Source organism: Coturnix japonica, chromosome 1 (genome assembly GCF_054131305.1).
Source record: "Coturnix japonica strain WE chromosome 1, WE-NBRP24, whole genome shotgun sequence".
Classification (NCBI taxonomy): Eukaryota; Metazoa; Chordata; class Aves; order Galliformes; family Phasianidae; genus Coturnix; species Coturnix japonica.
Genome location: NC_140663.1, coordinates 153,157,295 through 153,181,308, shown reverse-complemented (window position 1 = coordinate 153,181,308; position 24,014 = coordinate 153,157,295). Strand labels below are relative to the sequence as shown.

Genomic DNA, 24,014 nt, shown 5'->3' with positions numbered 1-24,014 from the left:
GTGACATCAGTTACCCGTCCTTCATCCACCAATGCTGTCACTTCATTGTAGAAGGCCACTAGATTGGTGAGGCATGATTTTCCTTATTGAAGCCATGGTGGCTGCCTTTGATCATCTCCTCATCTTGCACCTGATTTAACATCTCTTCCAGGAGGATCTGCTCCATGAGCTTCCCAGGCCCAGATGTGACTCTCACCAGTCTGTAGTTCTCCAGGTCTTCCTTTCCTCTTTCTTACACGTCCCTTTTTACATGCAGTCACAAGGAACTTCCCCTGACAGCCACGACTCTTCAGATGTGATGGAGAATGTCCTGGCAACCACATCAGCCAGTTCCTTCAAGACCCTAGGGTACATTTTAATAATAAGTATTAATAGAAGGAAGGATTTTGCTCCCAAAACTCCCATGTTAAGGTCCAGACACATAAGAGACAAGTAGAACCTGACTGCCACTGAAGGCTGAGAAAAGAACTTCAAGATTGTCCACAAATATACGGTTGTTAGAATCACTTCCAATTTTATAGTAGTATTACAATAGCTATCATTCATTGTGCTGAAAACTTCACACATATCTGTGGGCCCTGAAAGCAATAGCCTTTGATTATGCTGCATTTCTCTACTTATAGAAGTTGTTGTGAATAAACATATATTTCTCTGTAAGGTATATCTAAAATCAAAGTGATAAGGCAGCTAAAGCGTGATACTACAGGGAGACAACAGACAAAAAGTCAACCACACAAAATTGCCTTTAAGCAATCTCAAACCCATTTCTATAGTATTCTTCATTGATAGAAGGAATCAATGCATGAATTTAGGAGTATTAAATCTGAAGGCCAGATATACCGTGTGTTTGTAGAGGGCTGTAGCAAATCTGTCATTTTTTAACTCTTACATGGAAATCTTTCTATAGAATTTGGAATCCTAGCAGCCAGAATGCATTGCTGTTTTCTGCCTGGCAATGTGGTATTTTTTAATTTCTTTTCTGATTTTATTTTATTTTATTTAAACGCTGCAACTACAGCCACTTATTTCCAAGATCAGCTCATGTTTCCATTGTATTCTATTTAAATAGTTGACTGGGTAATTAATACTTAAAGAGACATAGGACACTGGAGTCACTCTCACAAACACAGAATGATAGATTGCCTGCCTCCTGGAAGGTTTCCTCTGTGGTGTGAGGGATGGTAGGTGCAGTAAAAAGCAGTGGGGTAGGTACAGTGTGTATCGTCTGTCAGTGTGGTGAATATTGTGACAAACAGAAGCAAACTTTGAATTTCCAGGCACCTTTTTTAATAACTCAAATAATTCCAGTCTCATCCTTCCTCCTGGCTTTGAGGCAGGGAAAGACATGCCATTTTCCTTCAGCCATGTGTTATTTAAGCACTGCCAGCCTCAGACATCTCAGTGAGCAAGTACCTAAACACTCTGCATGGACAGAGCGAGGGTCATCTGCACCCCAGAGCTCAAGGAGCAGGCCAAGGGAGCACACAAGTTATGGGAAATAGTGTTTCCAAAGGGGGAATTGCAAGGAACAACGTCACTTTGTTCTCTCCATGATGAAGAAAAGTTAGGGGTAGGATTGAATTCCAGTGAAGTGGGTTGGGATTAATGAATAGGAGTTGGCAAAACAACAGCAGTGGCATAGACTTCTATCTCAGATACTCAAGGCTTTAATCCATTGCTCAGTTTCAGGATGCAGAGAAGGTTTTCATCTGCTTTGAGAATTCCGATCCATGCTGCTTACTCAAAAAAAAATCTTATTATTTCCGTAATGAAAATCCCTCTTTTTTGTGATGCTTACAAGCCCAAGGAAGCACCCCATGAACATGTGTGCTCTCCTCTTGCAGACCTGCACCTTGAAGAGGCAAAGCATGGCATCGGCAGCGCACTTCTCAGAGGAGGAGATGGCGGAGCTCCGCGAGGCGTTCAGCAAAGTGGGTGAGTGAGAGATGCCGTGAGTGTGAACTCTCTTTGCTGGTAAACCAGCTGGCTGTGGTGAAATGAGCTTCCAGCAGCGCTGATCACAAACCGCAGAGTCTCCTGCCTGTTCTGCAGAGCTCCCAGCAAAACCACAGCACGCCATGCAGCATCCTGCAGACAGAGCAGCAGATTTGGGGATACAGCTTGGAAACCTGAACAGAAATGCTTTAAGAATGCTGCTTACTCCAGAGGAACCCTTGGGAAGGGAATAGATTTTGATTTAAATGCAAATCAAGTACCTCTACTAGGGAGGAATGGCCTGGAGGGGACAAACGTGCAAATAGCTACAAAATGTGCAGTCCCTTTCCTGTGGCCTTTTAAGCTCTGGTTACTTTTCAAATATGTATTTCCTTTGCAAGGTTCAAAGTTCCCCTCTGCTTTCTTTCCCTTAAAGTAATGCAGATTTGTCACTGCTTATCCAAATGCTAAGAAGAGGGCCTCGCATTTCTCACCACTTCCTTACTTTAGCCATTAGATCCATCAGCCTTGCTGGGCTGTGTGTTGACCAGCTGTCCTTCCTACTTCAGGTAGTGATGCTTTCATTTCTGAGCACACACAGCAGTCCAGGCTGGGAACCTGGAACACCAGGGCATGGGGTTTGTCCAGTGTACCCAAAGCAAAGGCTAAAAGGATGTATTCGTTCCTCTTCCATATGCTTCCCACTCCAAATCCAGAACCTTTTCTGGACCAGAGATAGATCAGATACCTTCTGCAACCTGTATTTATCTGAGCTCAGCTCTTTTTGCAGCATGCAACAAGTGGTGGCTGGTTGCAGCTCACCACGCAGGAAACTGACACCCGCTTCTTTGAAATCACCTCAGCCTCTGCTCTGGGGAAAGAGTGCAGAACAAGATACTCACAGATCTATAAAAAGTGAATACTAAAAAAGTAACTATATACATATGTATATAGTATAGGATAGTCTTTCCATAGATTGCTTACGTGTTTGTCGGTATACCCATTGTATATATCTAATTGTAGCATCATTATGATATTATTATGTCTAAAACATGTAAATTCACCACTGTGAATTTTTGTATGTTAAATGATGATTGTAACCATTTTGCGATTGAAGATAATGGACATCTGAATAACAGAGCTTTATACATAATGTATACCTCCTCAGGTGAAATAAAAACAGCAGCCTTCGTGCGCAGAAAATTTCATTCAACTGATGGAGAATCTTAAATGTCCATTTTAATCTTTGCAGATGTCAGTGGGAACGGCTTCATCGACGCCAATGAGTTAACAGATGTATTGAAGGCAGCCAACCTCCCCCTCCCAGGATATAAGGCCAGAGAGCTCGTTCAGAATTTGACAACCTCAGAGAATGGCAGGATCAGCTTTGATGAATTTATTTCAGTAAGTGGCATGTTATTTCAGAGAATAAATACAGAAATAAAAGCACACCAACTTCTGAAAGATAGAATCATAGAATTACCCAGGTTGGAAAAGACCTTGAAGATCATCAAGTCCAACCGCAGCCTAACCATAGTACCCTAACTCTAACAACCCTCTGCTAAATCATATCCCTGAGTACTACATCCAAACAGCTCTTAAACACATCCAGGGATGGCGATTCAACCACCTCCCTGGGGAGTCTATTCCAGTATTTAACTACCCTTCCTGACAGGAAGTGTTCCCTAATATCCAACCTAAACTAGCCCTGGCACAATTTGAGGCCATGATAGAACTAGCTGGGGAATTTTTAGTTCACTGCATCAGCAGAGGATTTGTTTTCCCCGGAAAGAGCCTTTTCTGCGGGTAAATGTTTGTTTTTCCCCAGAATATTCTCATTATCCTTGATACTCAGACGATGGTGGTCCCTGGGGCACAGGAGAGCCATGAGCGCATCGTTTCACTGAGGTTTTCCCCAGTGGAAAAGATAACAGGAAGATGTAACTGAACTAGAAATCCTGCAGTTAACTGGGACAAATTAAATGAGTGCAGCTGCATATTGAACTGTCTTAATATCTTTTGGTTTGGTTAACGCAGCAGGATGGGGGTTTTTTGGTTTTAAGTTGTGGAGAGGTAATGCTATGGCTGCATGTCTGTAAGAAATTTCAATGAGTTGTTCTTTCTCTGGTCTAAACTGGGTCAAAAATGCCAAAACAGTGGGATTTCAGTTAGGGTGGAGAAACAGATTTTTGCTTGCCTTTTTCTCAAACTGAAACTTTCAGAGGTGCTCCTCCTGCAGACTTCAGCTCCACAGTTTCATGCCATAGATGTTTCTGTTACTGAGCTGGTCTTTGTTCATGGCTTTGAAAGTATCAGAGTGGGTACACAGACTTTCCCCCATACCCGCTAAATAACATGTAAGTTGTGCTCTTCCATGTGTAAAGAAGAGGGGACGTGTCTCATGGCCAAAGAGCTCATGGTTTTAGTTTGCTTTAACTCTCTGCAAATCTAAAATTGTCTCTTGTGCTTGAAAGATTTTCCAAAACCTGAAGAGCGACGACGTTGCTAAATCATTCCGAAAACAAATCAACAAGAAGGAGGGGATCTGTGCTATCGGTGGGACGTCGGAGCAGTCCAGTGCTGGCACACAGCACTCTTACTCAGGTAAGCACAGGAGTCCTGTGCTGGTAACAATCAGGAATAAATGTTTCCCTCTGTAAATCTGAAAGCAAATGGTTCCTGACCTTTCTGCTAATGTGGGGAAGACCCCATCAGGGCCTCTGTGTGTGAAGGAGTATGGAGATTTGAGTAAACTCAAGCCCATTGCACTTGTCATCTCATTTTGTTCATTTTTCAGCTTTTCTTCTCTATGGTTGGCTGAGCCATTTATACACCCCCATGCTGGTCTGGCTAACTGAGGAAGACATATATTTGCATTCTCTGATTAAGTTAGGGATGGGCAGTTACACAGCTGTCTGGTTCACTCAGCTGAGTTAGTTATTTGTACAGAACAAATGCTCCCCCCAATTCCCTTTGTGTCAAGACTAAGTTCTGCTCCCTTACAGCAGCTGTAGTCAGTCATCCCGTACGTCCTTTTTCATCTTTCCTTCAGCTTCACAAGCTTATACTTTTGCCTGTCTCCTCAGAGCCCTCTTCCCTCGTTGAAGTTTGTTGTTTGGTCACATCCAGATTTAGTAGGTTCTTTTCCCCTATGAACATTTGTAAGTAAAATGACGGTAAATATGTTACATGGCAAATGGATGGGTTTGATGTTGTGTCCACAGAGGAAGAAAAGTATGCCTTTGTCAACTGGATTAATAAAGCCCTTGAGAAGGACCCTGACTGTAAACACGTGGTCCCAATGAACCCAGAAACAGATGATCTCTTCCAGGCAGTCGGTGATGGCATTGTGCTTTGGTAAATAATATTTCTCTTTAAAAAGATTACACTTCTTTAATGTTCAGTGAGGATTTTTCTTTGCCTCCAGACCATTCCAATGAGAAGTCAGTGAAATCTGACCCCAGTAGTTAACTTTTGTTCGAGGACTTTGGGGTTTCATGTGAAGTAATATAAGATACTGAGTGCTATCATGGGAATTTCCACAAAATAATCTTCTACAACTTCACATTATGGTATCCTTGCCCCACGTTTATAGTATGTGACTCAAAATAATTGCTAGAGAATTCCATGAATGAGTGCAAATGGAAAAGGCAGAGGATGACTGTGTTTGTGTAGTAACCCTCCAGCTCTTTGACTTCTCCTGTAGTGACAAAGGCTCTATCTGCATGTCACTATTAGTGTCTTGTATTTTCTTTTGTTTCCAGTAAGATGATCAACTTTTCAGTCCCAGATACCATTGATGAGAGAACAATCAACAAGAAGAAACTCACACCCTTCACCATACAGGTACAAAAACATAACAGGACTCCTTGCTTCTCCACATAGGATGCTCTCACCCAAATATCAGCTATGGTCCAGGCAGTATTATGGGGCGCACTGGGCCTGAGATGGAACAAGAACCTCTGCCTGTCCTTTACAGTCTGTGCTTTTTCACCTTGAGAACTGAATCCTTTCTTTATTTCTATCATCTGCACATAAATGCAATTTAAAAACTGGACAAAAAATAAATTTTCACCTGCTTAAACTTTATTACGTTTCTCACACAGCAGTACATAGAGAGAGACTTTTATATGAACGACATCTATATAACAGGGCACAGAATATAAATAGATATATGGAATGAATGTGAACCTAACCCAGTTTAGCCCTCAGCTACCCTGATTAGATGGAACATTAGCCAGGCTCACGTAAGCTCAGAAGCCATTAAATTGGATTTTTATGCTGTATACCACATTTTTCAGTTATAATCGTTTTGGTCAGCAGCATCGCTTAGTGATGCAGCCCAGATCAATCCCTGTCACATGTAGACATGATTCGATCAATACAGCTTCCACTTTAACTTAACCCTTTTACAGCTGTCTGGTGGAGAAAAGATAATTAATTTGAAATGCTCCAATTTTTCCAGCTTATGAAAATTTACACCGTGTCTCTCCCTGTGTTTTATGGCTAATCAAATCTACCTGTCTTGCCAGCAGCAGTGAAATTCATTTGAAAGTTGCAAATCTGTGTGAAAAATGGTATTTGCTGGGCTATTCCATCTCGTTTACTTGCCCTGCTCATCAAGCCTCCTTTTTAGATGTTGCAGACTTACTGTTCAGATTTACTTACACCTTTTGTTTTAAATGGTAAGGAAGTGGTGAAGGAACAGAACATTCATGAAATATCACCTTTCTTTCTGCCCCTCACTATGAATTACATAAGCCCTTTGCTTCCCCTGAACACTCCCTGCTCTGGATTTCACATCCCAATGTTCAAACAGAAAATAATGAGTCCTGAACAGTTCTACCCACGGTTGAAATGTGGGGTTAAAAATACAACAGGTTTATACTGATTCCTATGACCATATGTTTTTTGTATTTTTGTATACTTTGCCAATTGGCAATTTATTTGTACCTTGGGTGTAAGGGCTTTTCCATAAAGTTGCATTCCTGTTCCCTCAGCTCTCCATTATTATGTCATTCAGATATTTTCTTCCCTAGGAAAATCTGAACCTGGCCCTGAACTCTGCCTCAGCCATTGGGTGCCATGTTGTTAACATCGGAGCTGAAGACTTAAAAGAAGGCAAACCTTATCTGGTTTTGGGTCTTTTATGGCAAGTCATCAAAATTGGACTCTTTGCTGACATTGAAATCAGCAGGAATGAAGGTATGTGTGGCTCTTGGTTTCAGTGCTCTGTTGTTATTACTAAACACTCTTCTCAGCACAACTGTTTTAAAAACTATCTTAATTCAATGTTTTATTTAAGTCTTTGTTGTCTGTCTTCTTGACTGCTCTAATTTCTCTTGCTCTCCACAAGTTCTGGCACTCCAGGCTCCAAGGCTATGTGTAGGCTTGTTTGTGCCAAGCCAATTTCATGCTCACTGAGTTGGGTGTGATGGTCTACATCCAGGTGTACTGGTGTTTTGGCACTTTAGTCAACACAGAATTCATTCTGTCTAAACCTGGGATCAAGGAAACGCTACACTGCTTTTCTTTCTTTTAGTGAAACCAGTGCCAAACATCTCCCTTTCTTTGGAAAACTTGATTTATGTAATCATAGAATAATTTTGTCTGAAGGTTCTCTGGTCTGGTCATCCAACCACCAGCTTACCCATGAACTAGCTTCAGTGGAAGGCCTTGCATTTGTGCATGCAGTCCATTGATGCTGTGTTTGATAGTTTGATCAACCTGCAGTGGTGCTACTTTCCTCCTGTTACCATGCAGATTTCACCTTCATTGCTTCACCTCTTGTACCCTTCTAACCCTTTCATAGCCAGACGGATTCATTCTTAGAATTCCCAGTTCTTATTCCTTTGTTGTGAAGCAATAATGGTGAAGCTGGTCACTTTACCGGGCTTAGTGGCTCTCTTCCCATAATGTTATGTTTTCCTTTATTTCTCATCTCAGACTTTAGTTTGTCAGCCATTATCATTTTGATTTCTTTTTTGGGTTTTCTCTTTCCCCGATAGTTTATTCCTCCACAGCTGTTGCAGGTGAAATTTCTCCTTTTTGAATGTGGACATTGTATTTAGAGAGCTTTTGTGAGCAGCTAATATCCCAAAATCTATGGGAAATACCTGGTATGGGCTAATATCATGATTGTTTTTTCCCTGGTTATGTCATGTGGTGGCTCAGATTAGCTCAAAAGACATCTAATACACTGAGGTTGTTCTCATCCTCTGTTCGTAATAAGAAGCTTCTAGCTAATAGCTGGTATTCATATTAATTCCCCAGTGAATGTCTTTCAACATGGAACTATTGAATTTCGCTCCATTTTTGTTACTGAGCACCATCCCATTCTTTCTGTCTGATTTCCTCATGGTGCTCTGGGCTACGCCACCTACTGAATATCATCTTTTTTACCTTCTTTTTGTGGACATTGCTACTACGTGTGCCAAGAAAAAAGTAGAAGACATCATTAATCCAAAAATCAATCCATGATCAACACCACGAGGATCCCTTATCCAGACGACTTCTCTCTCTGATGAGCCTACCCCAGTGATAATCTCTTTATGAAGCCAATTATTTTTCCTCATATCTAATCAGAATATTACTTGCAGTTTTTGCCTGTTGCCTATCATCCTGCTGTTTTTTTGTTTTGTTTTAATTATTATTATTTTTAAGGAATTCTGTGAACAAGTAAATAGTGCAGTATGTGACATTTACTGTTTTTGTTTTGTTTTTTTTTTTTCTGTTATACCTACTTAGCCTTGATTGCTCTTCTGAGAGAAGGAGAGAGCCTGGAAGATCTGATGAGGTTGTCTCCAGAGGAGCTGCTGCTGAGGTGGGCAAACTATCACCTGGAGAATGCGGGGTGCAACAAGGTCAACAACTTCAGCTCAGATATTAAGGTATGAAGAACACTGACCAACAACAGCCTCTCCACACCCCAAACCACGTCATCCACAGAAGGATCACATATCACTAAATGTCCCTAAATTCCCCTAGACTTTGGTTTGGAAGGCTACCCAGGCTGTCCTACCCAGATGTATAACTAACTGGATGTGGAGGAAGAGGATGGTTGTATTCCAGTTCCTCCATTTGGTATTTCCTACAGTACAGCATAGGAAGAGTCATTTAGCATGACTAAAGACACACAGAAAAAAGCATCAGGGAAGACAATAGGGGAGTTTGAGAATGATACAACATTGTAATTTTCTGTTGTAACACATTTTTGGTTCACTGGTGTGAAACTGATCTCAGAATATCTGTGGAAAGGGAAGAGCATGGAGTCTTCTTCATCTTTTCATAGGCTGCCTGAGAGGGCAACTAATGAAATCCTACTGAAAAACAAACTACACTCACCATGTTTACAGTTGGAAAATAAGGTACGCATTTACCTCTTGGAGGCCGAGAGTTCAGTTTCTACAGGCCTGGGGCCCCCTGTACAGGAAGGACGTGGAGCTCTTGGAGCAGGTCCAGAGGAGGGACACTAAGATGATCAGAGGGCTGGAGCACCTCTCCTATGGGGAAAGGTTGAAGGAACTGGGCTTGTTTAGCTTGAAGAAGAGAAGGCTCCGGGGAGACCTCACTGCAGTCTTCCAGTACTTGAAAGGAGCATATAAACAGGAGGGGGACCACCTGTTTATGAGGGTGGATAGTGATAGGACAAGGGGGAATGGTTTGAAACTCAGACAGGGGAGGTTTAGGTTAGATATTAGGAGGAAGTTTTTCACTCAGAGGGTGGTGACACACTGGAACAGGTTGCCCAAGGAGGCTGTGGATGCCCCATCCCCGGAGGCATTCAAGGCCAGGCTGGATGTGGTTCTGGGCAGCCTGGTCTGGTGGTTGGCAACCTGCACATAGCATGGGGTTGAAACTGGATGATCATTGCAGTCCTTTTCAACCCAGGCCATTCTGTGATTCTATGATTCTAAAAGCATCCCTCCACCTCAATTCTGGTATGAATACCCACCTTCCAAATGTAGTGGGTATAAAGAATTTTTGGGAATATAAAAATATTTAATAAATGGTATTTGTCATATAACAAGCAATAAAAAATTTTTTTAAAAAAAAGAGGTCATCTACTTTACATTTTTGAAGAATATTTCTTTGCAGTCAGGTCCTTCTACACTAACACACAGCTTTGTTTTCAGTTCTTCTTTGAGTTACTTTTGAGAGTAGATTAATATTTTCCATACATGGATGCTACATAAAAAATGTGAACTTCTTGTCTTGTCCCTGCCCTTTTGCCTGAAAAAATAATGATACTGATGCTGTTGTTTTCAACTTTTGTCCTAGAAAGTTGTGCTTTCTCTTCTATAACTGTTCCAGCATTTCTTTGAAATCTGCTTTAAACCTCTGCTTTCTCCTTCTGCATTTTCCTTTATTAAATGCTCAGCAGCCTGACTTCTACAGCATTATAAAGGTATACATTTTCTTATATCTAATTTGATGTTTGTATCATATCAATTCTTACATCTCCTTATTGTTGCTGTCCTTTTTATAAGTGCAATGCAGCATTTTGCCTCATGCTTTTAGCTTTCAGTAGTGTATACATATTGGCTTAGGGAAGAAGTGGATCTGGCAAACACAGCATAAAATGGGGATTGTTAAGTGCTTCTAGCTTTAGTAATTTAATTGTGTAGTCCAATGATTGATGTAATAAAAATGAAGCATGTGTGCACATTGTTCAAGAGAGCGCTGGCACGCAAGATCTGGGCTTTAGATGTAATTTTTCTCCCTTTAATTTCTCTGTCTGTTACAGGACTCCAGAGCTTATTACCATTTGCTGAACCAAGTTGCCCCCAAGGGAGATGAAGAAGGCATTCCAGCTATTACTATTGACATGTCAGGATTAAGGGTAAGATGAGATGAGTTCAGAGTAGATGCCAATATTTTCTGTCTGTTACTTGCATTGCTGGTCAACACAAAGTTGCATCGAGATAACAAAACAAGAAAACTCAGTGTAGCAGCATGATTGTATGTTTCAGAAGCTGAATAAATAAATGGTGTGTTTTACTTTTCTCTAAATATTCAGAGAGTCAGGGAACGGTTTGGGTTGGAAAGGACCTTAAAGATCATCTAGTCCAACCCTACTGCCATGGGCAGAGATATCTCCTGCCAGGGCAAGTTGCTCAAAACCCCATTCAACAGCTCTTAAACCACACTAATGAACTACTAACATATAGCAAGTATATTTAAATGTATTTATTTGGGAATTTATCCAACCCTTCTTCTTTTATGTGCTGTATAACTAAAATAAACATGGCAGGATAGCTGGATTATAGGTAAAGATCATCTGAAGCTTTGGTGTGCACACAGTGCTGGGCTGTGGGGTGATGCTGATGTGGCTCCATCTCTGTTTTTGGCTGGCACAGGAGAAGGACGATGTGCAGCGTGCAGAGTGCATGCTGCAGCAGGCAGAGCGGCTGGGGTGCCGGCAGTTTGTCACAGCCACTGATGTGGTCCGGGGGAACCCAAAGCTGAACTTGGCATTCATTGCCAACTTGTTCAACAAATACCCTGCCCTGCATAAGCCAGAGAACCAGGACATCGACTGGAGCTCTATTGAAGGTAAGGAAAGTGCACATAAAGAATGCTTTTGGGCATCTAGCTGCAGAATCTCCAGCTCTGAGTTCATGATATGTTAAAGATGAAAATGACTGTAGGATGTCTGAACCTCCGTGGACTATAAAGCATGCTTCTCAGCATGAGATAATAGTTGATCTGGCATTCCTTTCATTCAGGGCATAATTTAAGAATATGGTTTTACATAAACCTAATACCTGCCCGCTCTGGGCTAGGGTCAGGACCATCAATGTGTTTGTCATTTGTTGAGCTTCTGGTTATTTATTCTCAGAATAAATCTATATTTTCAATTATTTTTAAGTTTCTCAAAAAACTCATAATGAAATTGTTTATTCTAGGGCATGGGCTCTTGAATTCTTGAAGGCATTTCAAGGCCAATGTAGCTAAATACTATAATATCTAGGTCACAAAGAAATATTACATGCACTGTGCTCTCTCATTTCTCTTGTCAGCCAGTGTCTCATTCTGTTTATTGTTCAGAGCACTGTAAATTCTGAATTATGGTTTCATCACAAGACATTTGTTTTACTGGAGTGCTGTGGTGTGCAGGCCTGTTGATTGATAGATCTGTTGTTTTAGGTGAGACAAGGGAAGAGAGGACATTCAGGAACTGGATGAACTCCCTGGGCGTTACTCCGCGTGTAAATCACTTATATAGGTAAGGAGAGGCCTTACACTTCAGGCAATACATGCAGCCAGAAAGTTGTTTATAGAAAACATAAAAGAACTTTTAGGCCTTAAAATAATATGCATATAAGGTCCAAAAGTATATATGTATATATATATATATGTGTGTGTGTATACACATACATATGTTTATTTAGGAAACTAAGTTTACCTGTACTAATGGTTCAGCCGAATACCTTCCTTCATTTATTTGGTCAGTAATCTATCTTTTTTGTTGTTTTCAGTGATCTGTCAGATGCCTTGGTTATCTTCCAGCTCTACGAGAAGATCAAAGTGCCAGTAGACTGGAACAGAGTGAACAAACCACCATATCCTAAACTAGGTGGCAACATGAAAAAGGTACAGAAAGCTGGGATAGCCCCAATAGCAATGCCTTACCCTCAAGGAATATCTACAGCAACAATACCAGCACTCGTGTTGCTCTCCAGCCCCAAGTATAACATATCACATGGTTTTCTTTTGTCTAGTCAGTGAATAATTCTTCACCCTGAAAAAAGAAACATGTTTGACTCACGTTAGCTCCATTGGACTCACGTTAGCTCCATTGACAAGTGAATAGGACTGATAATGTAAAAAAGACTTGACACCTTTTGTATCAGTATTTGAAAACTGTATTTGCAGACCACTTTTGCTACTGCTTTAGTCACCAAATGTAATGTATTTCCAGAGTGAGTCATATGGCACCAGCTTAATTGCTGCTGTCCGGACCACTGCCCTCTACATCAAATGAAGACAGTGACGATAAGCATTCTTGACCAGGTGCCTCAAGAGCCGATCACAAAGCTGCTGCTAAATACACAGCTTTCTCCCATCTGTCTGGGTGAATACCTCCATCCACTTAGGGTGGGGTGATTAATTGACCTGAATTATTGGCTGAGACATTGATCCTTTGTCTCAGTGCAGTGCCATGTTGCTGGAGGTGCTCACGAGCTGCAGATTCACATTTCCCAGGGTAATGTGTTTTATGAGCTCTGATGATGAAGTATAACATTTCCTTCTACGCTGACTCTTATCTTAGTATCTTTGGGATGGTGCTGGCTGCTGGTAGCCAAATATTATCTATATTGTCTGTATTATCTGTCAGAAAGGATAGACCAGTTTGCCCAGGAGGATATGGGCTAAGTGATCCAAAGAATGTACAGTAATAGAGGATGTCTTGTCAGCCACTTCTTTCTTTCCATATTTTTGAACTTTATTAACTGATTCTGTCATTAACAGCTTGAAAACTGCAACTATGCAGTAGAACTGGGAAAAAACCAAGCCAAATTCTCCCTTGTTGGCATCGCTGGACAAGATCTGAATGAAGGAAACCGTACACTCACACTGGCCTTAATCTGGCAGTTGATGAGGAGGTATGGCAGTCAAATACAAGCTTAGGAGTGTAGACACAGCTGGCATAGTAATGATTTCCAGATACTATTAACAAAAAGGATTTACAGGCTACAGCTTTTTCTTTCATCTGTTTGCACATAGATGTAGAGACAGAGTAACCTAGTTAGGGATGTGATCATGAAGCACATTATCTTGAGGTCAGGGCCATTACATCCAAATCATGTAGGAGGTTATTGTCACCATCCATATAGTATGAATGAATGTTCGTTGCATGGAAGAGAGAAAAACAAGATGAAATGTCTCTGTATTGAGGAGTGGAGAATAAGAAACATTAGATGAATTAGCGTGTTATGTTGTAATACATACATTCTCTGAGTGTGTGGGGGTCTAAGAGGTCTAATGGGTTCGTGCATTTGATCTATTTGGGTTTGAGGTTATGGCAGACTTTGAGTGAATATTCTGGCTTTCCTTTTCAGGTACACTCTGAGTATTCTGGAAGATATCGGTGGTGGAGAGAAGGTGAATGATGAAATCATTGTCAACTGGGTCAATGAAACACTGACTGCAGCTGGCAAGGATTCAACCATCTCCAGTTTCAAGGTACAGATTTTTGTTAGAAGTTTGTGCTCAGGAATCTGTTCTGCAATGTGTTTGTGCGTGTTATATACATGGTGTGAATGCAGGCATATGTATGCGTATACTCACACACTACATTGCCATATAATCGAGTACAGTGTTTAGTTATTTTTCATTCCCTTTTAAGGGCATTTTCAGATATGTAGATTTTATTCAATGGCCTTTATTACGGAAAGGTAGTAGAAAGATGATATAAACATAACAGAAAGCACTTTCAATGCCATTTTGATGCATGAAATCAAAGTATGGAAAAGTATCAAACCCTTCCATGAAAGGTTTCTGAGTCTGCCTTAGATGAAGAATCATGCTGAGCAGCACTTCGTAGAGATCTCAATGGTAGATGAGCTTCTATTGCTCTGGAGCCCAGACTCTGTCTTTGTGAGAGATATATCTTCCTGTTCTTGCATCTAATTGTGTTTTTCATCCATGCAGGATGGCAAAATCAGCACCAGCATGCCAGTCCTTGACCTCATTGATGCCATTCAACCAGGATCAATCAAATACGATCTCCTGAAAACAGAGGATCTTAATGATGAGGAGAAGCTAAATAATGCTAAGTAGGTTCCAAGTGACACAACTCCTTTTAACTCTGTGCTCAGGCTTGCCTGATTGTCTTCAAAACCACTCTGCTATCATTCTCATTTGGCACATCCTCAGCTGAGAACCTCCAAAGTTAAAAGCATGCAGGCCAGAAGTTAGGCACTAAAAAAGGCTATCATTGGAAATGAAGTGTATAATGTCACAATTCCTGATTTATCATTCACTTCACAAGATCAAAATCACTTGGCTTCCCAAGTTCCTATTTTGGCTCATTAAACTTAAAACTCTTTTGGAGATGAGGAATAAGGCCAACAATCGTAAGCCAGGAAAACCAGTAATTAGAGGTCATGATACTTGATTAGTGAAATACAGGTGGTACAAGGACATGGTTAATGCAGAAAGGGGAGACAGGACTCATGCCTGAAAAACTGTCTTTTCGGAGTGCAAATGATTTCCTAGCAGGAAGCAATCCTGAGGACATCATCCCCTGTCCTGTCAGAGTTACATGGATCACCTCCCAGTCTCTTATCAGCTTAGCTTCTCCTTTGCTTTCTGACAGCTACAAAAGAGGAAAGGATGACTGCAAGGCAATCACAGCTGCAAATATTTATTATAAAGACTTTTCCCACTGTTCTTTTACCCTTCTATTTCCTATCATCCGTTCCTTTCTTTCCTTGCTGTCCTCTCTACGATCCTCCCTGTACTACATTTTTTCCATCCCTCAGCTCATGTCTTCCTCTGACTTTTTCCCTACCTTTTTTTCCCTCATGAGTGTCTCTCTGCATTTGTGAGGGGATTTTGCAGACGAATGTGTTCTGCAGTGGAAAGAACCTGGGTTTTTTTGTAGCATTTTTCTTATAAAGATAGAAGACAGATACCCACAGGACATCAGCCAGTAGTCCTGCAATGACATGATCTGAACAGGCTATGGAAAGGTCAGATCACAAATTTTGAGTAGAACTCAAGCAGAAGTCCCTGAACACTGATTTCCAACAACACAGATGTCCACCAGCATCAGCTTCGTGCTTTCCCTCCTTGTGAATTTATTTATGTACAGAGATTGAAAAGCAATGAGAAAAGGAGCAAGACCAGTGTTGTCAGGATAATCTTTCAGGACATGGGAGACTAAATGGGTTTCAGACAAGTTTAACCTTTACTGCAGGTAGTCAGTGCTCTAACCATGAAAGAACATTAGACTCATAGAAATCACAGAATGATTTGAGCTGTAATGGACCATTAAAGACCATCTAGTCCAACTCCCCTGCAATGAACAGGGACACCTACAGTTAGATCAGGTGCCCATACTCTATCTTTTACGAGATATTTAGTGCTTTATGACCATGGCTCTCATGTTCCTATAGAATAGTTTAATTTTGGTGAGCCACTAAGAAAGTTCCCAACCCACTTGAGTATTAATCATGAAAAAATTTCTTATCAAAGGGAATATTAATGCTTCTGCACTGATTTATTTCTTTGTGGTTTCTTTTTCCCCACTTGCAATGCAGGTATGCCATCTCCATGGCGAGAAAAATTGGAGCAAGAGTCTATGCCCTCCCAGAAGACTTGGTTGAAGTAAAGCCCAAAATGGTTATGACGGTGTTTGCTTGCCTTATGGGGAAAGGAATGAAGAAAGTTTAAAGCACAAGAGACTTGCACTGATGCCTGGTATTCACCCTTTTGATTCCCTCAAACTGGATGCTCTTCTCTGTATCAAGGAAACATGCAGGGTGCTCATGCTCCTAAGGCATGAATATTATCCATGGTGCCAGATCACATGAAAGTCGTGTATCCAGAAAATGTTTTATTTCAAATAGAAATATATGCTTGATTTCTTTGCCTTACTTTCCACTTTGCTAGATATAACCATTTCATATTCCTGAATGAGGTTTCCAGGAGGCCTATACATAACCTCCAAGTAATGCGTACCAGGATTATCTGGCAGAGGTCACTTGGAGATCTTTGTCTGCGGATGTGCAGATGGCTTTTAGGATTATGAAATGTTGTATACTGCTTTTGCCTGGAAATGTCTTTGTGCTTCTGGCAGTGCTTCTGCCGTACTTCCTTCAGTTTGCACTAGGGGTTGCAAAACGGGTTTCCTCAACCAGGGCAAGTACTAGTGACTATATTTTTTGGAATGGTGGAAACCCTCTTAAGAAATGCTGATGGAAAGAGGAAAGTGTGTGGGTCTGCTGTTTGCTGCAGGTGTGTGATCTGTGCAGTATCTTTACCTGCAAGCTCTGCCTCTGCCATCACTGGCATTACTCACAGACTACATTACTGCTCACAGCACCATGCTGGACCCTGGTCCTCCAAGAGCTGCTGAGCTCTGGAGCCTCTGCGGGGAATGTTCTCCAAAGGATCATTCATTTTCATGCCATAATACACTTAAAAATTAAGCAGATTTGCAAAGCATGATGGAGATGACAAGTGTGTTAAGCAAACTAGGGGGGTACACTCAGTTAGTAGCAATAACAAACCAGAGGTAAGAAGTTAACCAAAGAGATATAGAATGATATATTTATGTACTGAATGAAAATTAAACAGTGAACTGTTCAGACTTGCACTCAAAGGGCTGTGGCCCTGATTCAGAAGAGCATTTAAATGTGTGGTTATAAATGGAACACACATTTCAATGCTTCCCTGAACCCAGGCCAGGATCCTCAGCTGAGCAGCTCCCAGGGCTCTTGCAGATTGCCCCAGCTGAGGACCTCACCCTGCCCATGGATGGCCAACGGGTGTTTGCACTGAATCTCTTCCTTGGTGTGAGTCATTTTCTGTCTTGGCCTTCACGTGGATTTTGCTGTGGTGAAATGCAGAAAGAGGGAATTTTGCCTTAATGCGATCCTGTTGATACAGTCTTGTTTTCCCCCTTCCCCCATCCCCCAACCCTTTCAGAATTGCCTTAATAAAGAGCCGATATCCAATGATATTAGAAGTCTCTCCAAATAAAGTGTTCTATAAAGCCAAACATGCGGTCTTTGCTGTGAGCAGAGCGGGTGCTGATGGGGAACTGTGCATCCCATAGCTGAAAGTAGGACAAATTTAACCAAGCAGTGCTGTGGCTTTGCTGAGTATGTGTGAGCCCTGGCACCAGTGCAGCAGTGCCAGCTAGCCGCAAGATGGCATCGCTTCTCTGGAGGTTTAGAGACTGATAGACAGTGAGCTCTGAAAATGCTCTCCTTTGGGAAATGGAGAAAAATTGGGATATTTAACCCTAGGCAAAGTGCCGGCACCCATCAGCACGCAAAAGGGAATAAGATCTGTCGGCAGAGATGCTGCTGTGAGTGCCTTAGCAGTTCTTCATCCCTATCTCTCGTCTCCTGTGCAATATAAAGCTGTCACAGACCCAGACATGTGGGACTAACTGTAACTGTAACTGTAAGTGTATAAATATTTTCACTTATCACCTCAGTTTAACTAATATACTTGGGTTGGTTTGGGGTTTTTGGAAATGGACTTGAGCTTTTGCTTCTGTGGACTGGTAATAGCAGCCTGTAATAAAGCTCCTGCTTGCTCCTGAATGAGTTAATCTCATGACAAACATCACCAAAAATGAAGGGGGGGGGAGGAGGGGGGAGTAGAGGGGGTAGGGCTTGGAATTTTTGTGCAACTTTTTCCATCTCTCTCAGAGAAAGCAGCTGTCTGTGGGATCACTCCCAAATCAAGCCAGCTTTGTAAGCACTTCCATTATTGATTTGCCTTGCGCTATTAATCATCATTTTCCAAGCTTCTAAAAGGCTTAGATATTCATCTGAATAAAAGTAAAGCATCAGCAGTTACCCTAACTAGAAGAATAAAACCATGAGGGCAATCAATCCACGTGCTTTAGGTTACGGTCTCATCACCAGATGGACTCAGAAAGAAATATCTCCCCATGGTGCAGTAGAGCATAATTAGGTGCATGATGAGGATTTTACACCTTGCTGTAAATCATCTCTCCTGGCTACTTTTAGAAAGGGGATACCAACAGCACGTGCTCTCGTACAGATGAAGTCAGGTTTCTGCTTCCTCCAGAGATGGGAATGAATGGGCATCACTCCTTCCTGCAAGGGCAGAACACAATTTCAGGGGCTGGTGTCCACAACTGCCAATCTAAGGTGGTACCAGTGGACCTTATATACCTTAGGGTAAGCAAAGTCTGCCCTGCCCACAGCAAGGAGTTGAAACTGGATGGTCTTTGAGATCCCTTTCAACCCGAGCCATTCTGTGATTCTACAATTCTACTAACTAGGATCAATATCTGATTCAATTCTTACTTTGTTCATATTTTTAATGCAGATCAGTTCTGCCACCACAAAAATCACATCATTCTCCTGGCTCCTTCCCTCAGAGTCTTCGTTCTCCTCAAGTAAAACCCAATTTCCTTGCAGGGTGCAAGTTATTACTGCTTGGAAAGTACATCACGGATCCTTAATAAAGCCTAAAAATGCCTGTATTCCCATAGGCCACACGCTCAACAGTAAAGATATGTCTGAAATTTGTGTAAAGGGCAGAAAGCCACAGAACTGATAATGCTTAAGAAGCACTGAGCTCCCCCAGGGTGGGCACTCATTAAATGCATGTGTCAAGGATCTAAAGGAATGCAGCAAGGAATATCTGCTGATACATTCAGGGACATTCAGGGACAGGGATCACTTCTCCAGGGCTATATATCTATCTGTATATGGATATGTACACACACAAAAAAGGTGTGTGGAAGTAATGTCTCTTATTTTATTATGTTGGCCCACGATGCCAGAGGCAGATGTTGGTGGTATAACAGTAGAGGTTGAACCTTCCCACCAATATTCCTTTACATTTTGTTGTGCAACAGATGGCAGCAGAGGGGCACTCTGACAGAATGGTGGACGACATGGAAGTGCGTATGAAGCAGAAGGTGTGTCACTGAATTCCTCCATCTGGAAAAAAAACTGCACCCATTGTCATTCACCAACACTTACTGAATATTTATGGAGACCAAACAGTGGATGTGGTGGGTCACCATCTCCTCTAGTTTTCACCAAAATAAATAGGAGGCATTAATTTAGGAGTGACTTACAGAGGGAAAGAGGTGTGTACATCCATCCTCTTGCACTTCAGCCAAAGCACGCTCACTGCACACAGTGCATACGGCACCTTCCCCAAGTGTTCCCGTGGCTCCCCTTGATGTCCTCTGTCTAACAATGTCACACTTCAAGTGCCAGCTGTTGAGATACTGGCAAATAAATCAATATCTACTGGCAGCAAAAAACATGAGTCACCTGGGGAACGCACTGTTTGGGTGGAAGCTGATAACAGCCCTTCAGGAAACCGAGCTCATGAGGGAAGCGTTCAGCCAGCGCTGACAAATCCTCACCTCCTCAACCTGCATACACAATTTGCTGCTGAATTGAACTACAGCGTGTTCTTTGCTGACCTGGAAAGCTAAACTGCAACGAAAGGATAAAAATGAATGAAATAGGTGGGGGGAAACTTGTGAGTACTCAAAACCTACAAAGCGAACGTGTATTTTCAGGCTCTGCTCATATCTAGCAGTCACACACCAGCACTCACACAGGGCTGAGAGGTTCGTTTTCTGCCAGGTTAACCCATCATTTTCTAACACAGGTAGAATTGGACTATTATATTTGGGACTGACATAAGGGAGAAATGCCAGAAGCACAGGCAGCTGGAGATAAACCACAGTTTGCCACCCTGGTGGTTTCGTGCTCTGCAAAACTCTTTCCAGACTGAAATGACAGAGGTTGGTGACATTGGCCATGTATGTAAATGATCAGTGTCCTACGGAGATTAATTGGTTCATGAATAAAGATGAGGAGCTGAGGTGTGCAGGGAGAAACCATTTATCAATTATATGCCTCGGAAAGCTGAAAGATGATGCGGCTTTAACAGCTGAATGGGTTTGAAAGGGAGCCTTGTAAATTGAGTTCTAATTCTGTTCTGCCGCATTCATAATAAAGGGCTGTTAAACTAATTGCATCCTCGTGTGGCTCATGAGCAGCAGCCCTCAGCTGCACCACATAGCAAGCCATGGGGATCAGAGTTTAGTTAGATTTCAGTCACCCTTTGCCTCATGCAAGGATGCTAGCTGGTTACCTTTGGCCTCTTTAATAGTGATAATGAACCAAAAAAAATGGAAAAAGCCTGTAAATATTTTTCAGGATATTAATTTTGCACTTGAAGCTGAATTAAAAGAATCAAGAGGAAGAGCACTGACCCACTTGGCTCTTGTATTTTGCTTAAGTCACATGGACCCATTGGGTGCCTATCCCTGGTGGGACTCATTATAGATTAATGAAGCAAGAAGAGGCAGGGGGATGACACCAGTGGCAGAAGGCCACTATGAGATTCCCCCAGAGCCTTCTCTTCTGCAGGCTGAAGAGCTCCAGCTCTCAGCCTGTCCCCATAGGAGAGGTGCTCCAGCTCTCTGATCAGATTTGTGGCCCTCCTGTCTTAAACCACCATATAGTAAAAGATTTGCCAAAGCCTCATCTGTATGAAGTACAACCCCAGCACAACATTCAAAGGATGCTGATATGACTACACAGTACAACTGCAAGGCTTTGGGTTTCATCTGTTGCATGAATACATGCAGGCACCAGTTCAGTATAGCCCACAGTCTGCTCAGTGCAGCAGCAATAATAATTAATTCAGGTGCAGCAAAAACTTTGAACTCAGCTGGAATGTTTGACAAAGCAGCATTTCAGCAGGCAGTGCTGACTCATCAGGAGCTGGAAAGGAATGGTTTTGATGAGTTTCCCAACTGGAGAAAAATATATTTCCTCGAGAAAGGAAGCTTTCAAAGTGCTTTCAAATCCAACCTTGTGATTCTATGATTCTATGATTCCTCCCTGAAAGTGCTCATTTCTCTGCAGTGCCTATGGAAGCAGCAAAAGGTGTCTCGCTTAGATGCCACAGTCTGCACTGAATCTCTTCATCTGAGGGGGTGAGATGAGTGGATGGTGGGAATGCCAACCTACGCCAAAGGACAAATGATAATCCCTAACAGCTGAGTGAAAGTGGGAAAGTCAGTGCTTACGTTTGGTGTCTAAATACATTCCCATCCCTTATGTCAGATGTTTTACTTATGAAGATGCTTTGGGAGTAGTCAATGTGTGTAAGGTGGTTGCTCATCAGAGCACAAACCTCATGGCCAGTAACCTCTATATAGGCTTCCCGTTGGGTACTTCTCTTGAGGTCATGATGATGGTATGGAGTAAGAGTTGTGGTAGGTACAGAGCTGCCATTAAATGACCCCAGCATGGCAACTGGTGATGCTGCCTTTGTATGCTGTGCACATCCTTGTTACTGAGACTGTGTAAGTGAGGGGTGAGATACTGTTTGTGTAGTTTGAACACTAAAGGAAGGGGGAAAAAAGCAGAAATGATCCAAATAAACAACATCCAGCACATGTTTGAAAGGCAGTGGTTTCACATCTTACCTTGAGCCGTGAGCCCTGAGAAGCTTTCAGAGTGGTGGATACACTCATGGTCTCTCACTTCTTCCATCCTACATTTCCCTTTCTGTTCACTGCATTTTGGTGTGTGGTGTTTGAACCACAGGACTTGGGTACATCCTTCTCTCAGAATTTCATTGAGTACCTTCGATTTCTTCAGATGTCCATTGTATCTTTTTTCATGTAGGTTTATGAAATATCTCCAGTACATATCGGAAACAATAATAATAAATACCATGAAAGAACTAAGCAAATGGTGACTCTCGAACATGATGTGAGCCATCTTTTTGCAGACAAGCTGGAGAACCCATAGGGAAATCAGTCAACGTACAGAAATGTCTGATTTCTACCACTGGTCCAGAATTTCCTTCTCAGGTAGATGCGTTAAAGTAGTCCCTTTTACCACTTAATTATCATGTTAAGATATATATGAAAATGATCCTTTGTTACCTGTAAGTCTATTCCACTATTTTTTTCAGTATCTTCTGCTCCATCTTTCTCAGTAGATTTAATTTTTCTTTACATTTATATTTGTGCATCAGGTGTTTCCAGAGCTGGGAACAACTTGATGTCCAAGTTTAGTCTCCTGCAGTTTCTCATTTACCAGCAGCTTCTTTTGTGCCTACGTGACTGGAGAACCTCTGAACTATCAGTTTAAAAATCAACCACGGCAACAGAGCGCTGCCCACCTCTCATGCTGGGAATGGCCTGTGGGACTTAAACAAACTTCATGTTTCTCTGAACAGCATTTAGAAAAGATAAAGAAGGAACTACAAAATCTAGGTGAGGTGTCAGTGGCTTAGCTTTCTGTAAGCATTTTTATTTGTTTGCTTGTTTGTTTCCTTTGGGTGTCCAGTTTGAGCTCAACCCCACGTTTTCAGTTTGGTGATTTTCAGTGTTTGTGTATTATTGCAGAGATCACAGAGCCCACAATCACCAGGTGATTCACTTCTACTGACTTCGGCCACCTAAAACTTTGCAGTCTGGCTTTCTAGGATATATCTGCCCACCTAAATAAAAGAGAGCCAGGACTGTATTCAATCTCTGAAGTCATGGCTGCCTGCTGACCTGAAGCACTGTCTCTTATCTGGACCATTCTAGAATTGTTTTAGAGGTGGATGATGGGTGAATCCTAATCCATCCTATCTAACTCAGAGGTTGCTTGCAGGTATTTTTCTCCCAGCTACAGAGCTACAATCTTAAGCTACTCCTATAGTGTCAAATAATAGAATATCCTCATTCACATCCAGGTGTTGGCTCCCTGGTGTTCCAATAGGGCATATGTGGATTCACTCCTTGGTCCTATTCCGTAATGAACATCCTATGGAACAAAACCAGTCACCTGAAGAACCTTCTACATAAGATAGCATGGATGAAACTGAGACAGATTTTGTTCCTTTTCTCTGCACCTGTAACACACTTAGCCAAGGGCTAAGGACCACTTCATTTCTCTCTAGCAAACACCAGCAAAAAAAATATTTCCTGTTTAGGATTTTATCATTTGGACTTCATAACCTCATTGCTTCTCCTCTCATCAGCTTCACGCTCAGCTGTGATATGCTGTAGGAGTACTGAATGCAAAGCATGCTGCTAGAGCTCGATAAATACGACAGGAGCATAACATCATGCTTGGTGTTCTTCCTTATGTCTGTGGCTTGTAGCTACAATGAAATAAAACAAAGGCACAGACGACAAAGTGACTCGTCAACATGAAAATACCCCAAACATACCTTATCCTTTCTATGCTGGGTGACCTCAATATGAGCAGAGCCTGCCCAGGGAGTTCTGTCATATTGACTTAGCTACCAGGAGGTTGGGGTTGAGTGAGATCAGCATTAAATTTTAACCACTCTTCAAATAACATTTTTGAAATCAGTAA

At 41.8% G+C, this 24,014-nt stretch overlaps 1 protein-coding gene and 1 long non-coding RNA gene across 6 annotated transcripts in view; one reads left to right on the top strand and one right to left on the bottom strand.

Annotated features, from left to right (window-relative positions):
- The window catches only part of LCP1 (lymphocyte cytosolic protein 1), a 37,728-nt gene extending 20,060 nt beyond the window's left edge, over nt 1-17,668 (top strand). For 4 of the 5 annotated variants that reach the window (XM_085536141.1, XM_032442094.2, XM_015851778.3 and 1 more), the window contains 15 exons: nt 1,845-1,935; nt 3,188-3,339; nt 4,410-4,539; nt 5,160-5,292; nt 5,700-5,781; nt 6,975-7,140; nt 8,683-8,825; nt 10,682-10,777; nt 11,295-11,490; nt 12,085-12,163; nt 12,417-12,531; nt 13,411-13,544; nt 14,001-14,124; nt 14,593-14,717; nt 16,206-17,668. In XM_085536141.1, the coding sequence (XP_085392267.1) occupies nt 1,869-1,935; nt 3,188-3,339; nt 4,410-4,539; nt 5,160-5,292; nt 5,700-5,781; nt 6,975-7,140; nt 8,683-8,825; nt 10,682-10,777; nt 11,295-11,490; nt 12,085-12,163; nt 12,417-12,531; nt 13,411-13,544; nt 14,001-14,124; nt 14,593-14,717; nt 16,206-16,338 (1,875 nt within the window). In that variant the 5' untranslated portion in view covers nt 1,845-1,868 and the 3' untranslated portion in view covers nt 16,339-17,668. Of the gene's footprint in view, nt 1-1,844; nt 1,936-3,187; nt 3,340-4,409; nt 4,540-5,159; nt 5,293-5,699; nt 5,782-6,974; nt 7,141-8,682; nt 8,826-10,315; nt 10,343-10,681; nt 10,778-11,294; nt 11,491-12,084; nt 12,164-12,416; nt 12,532-13,410; nt 13,545-14,000; nt 14,125-14,592; nt 14,718-16,205 lie in introns of all 5 variants that reach the window. The other variant, XM_085536144.1, reaches the window with a different exon arrangement.
- Nucleotides 206-22,737, bottom strand: LOC107308140 (uncharacterized). The gene is made up of 4 exons (XR_014942109.1): nt 22,586-22,737; nt 22,121-22,335; nt 12,571-12,679; nt 206-343 (listed from the first exon to the last, which is right to left on the bottom strand). It is a non-coding gene; the product is annotated as an uncharacterized LOC107308140 (long non-coding RNA).
- Nucleotides 22,738-24,014: the final 1,277 nt, after the last annotated feature.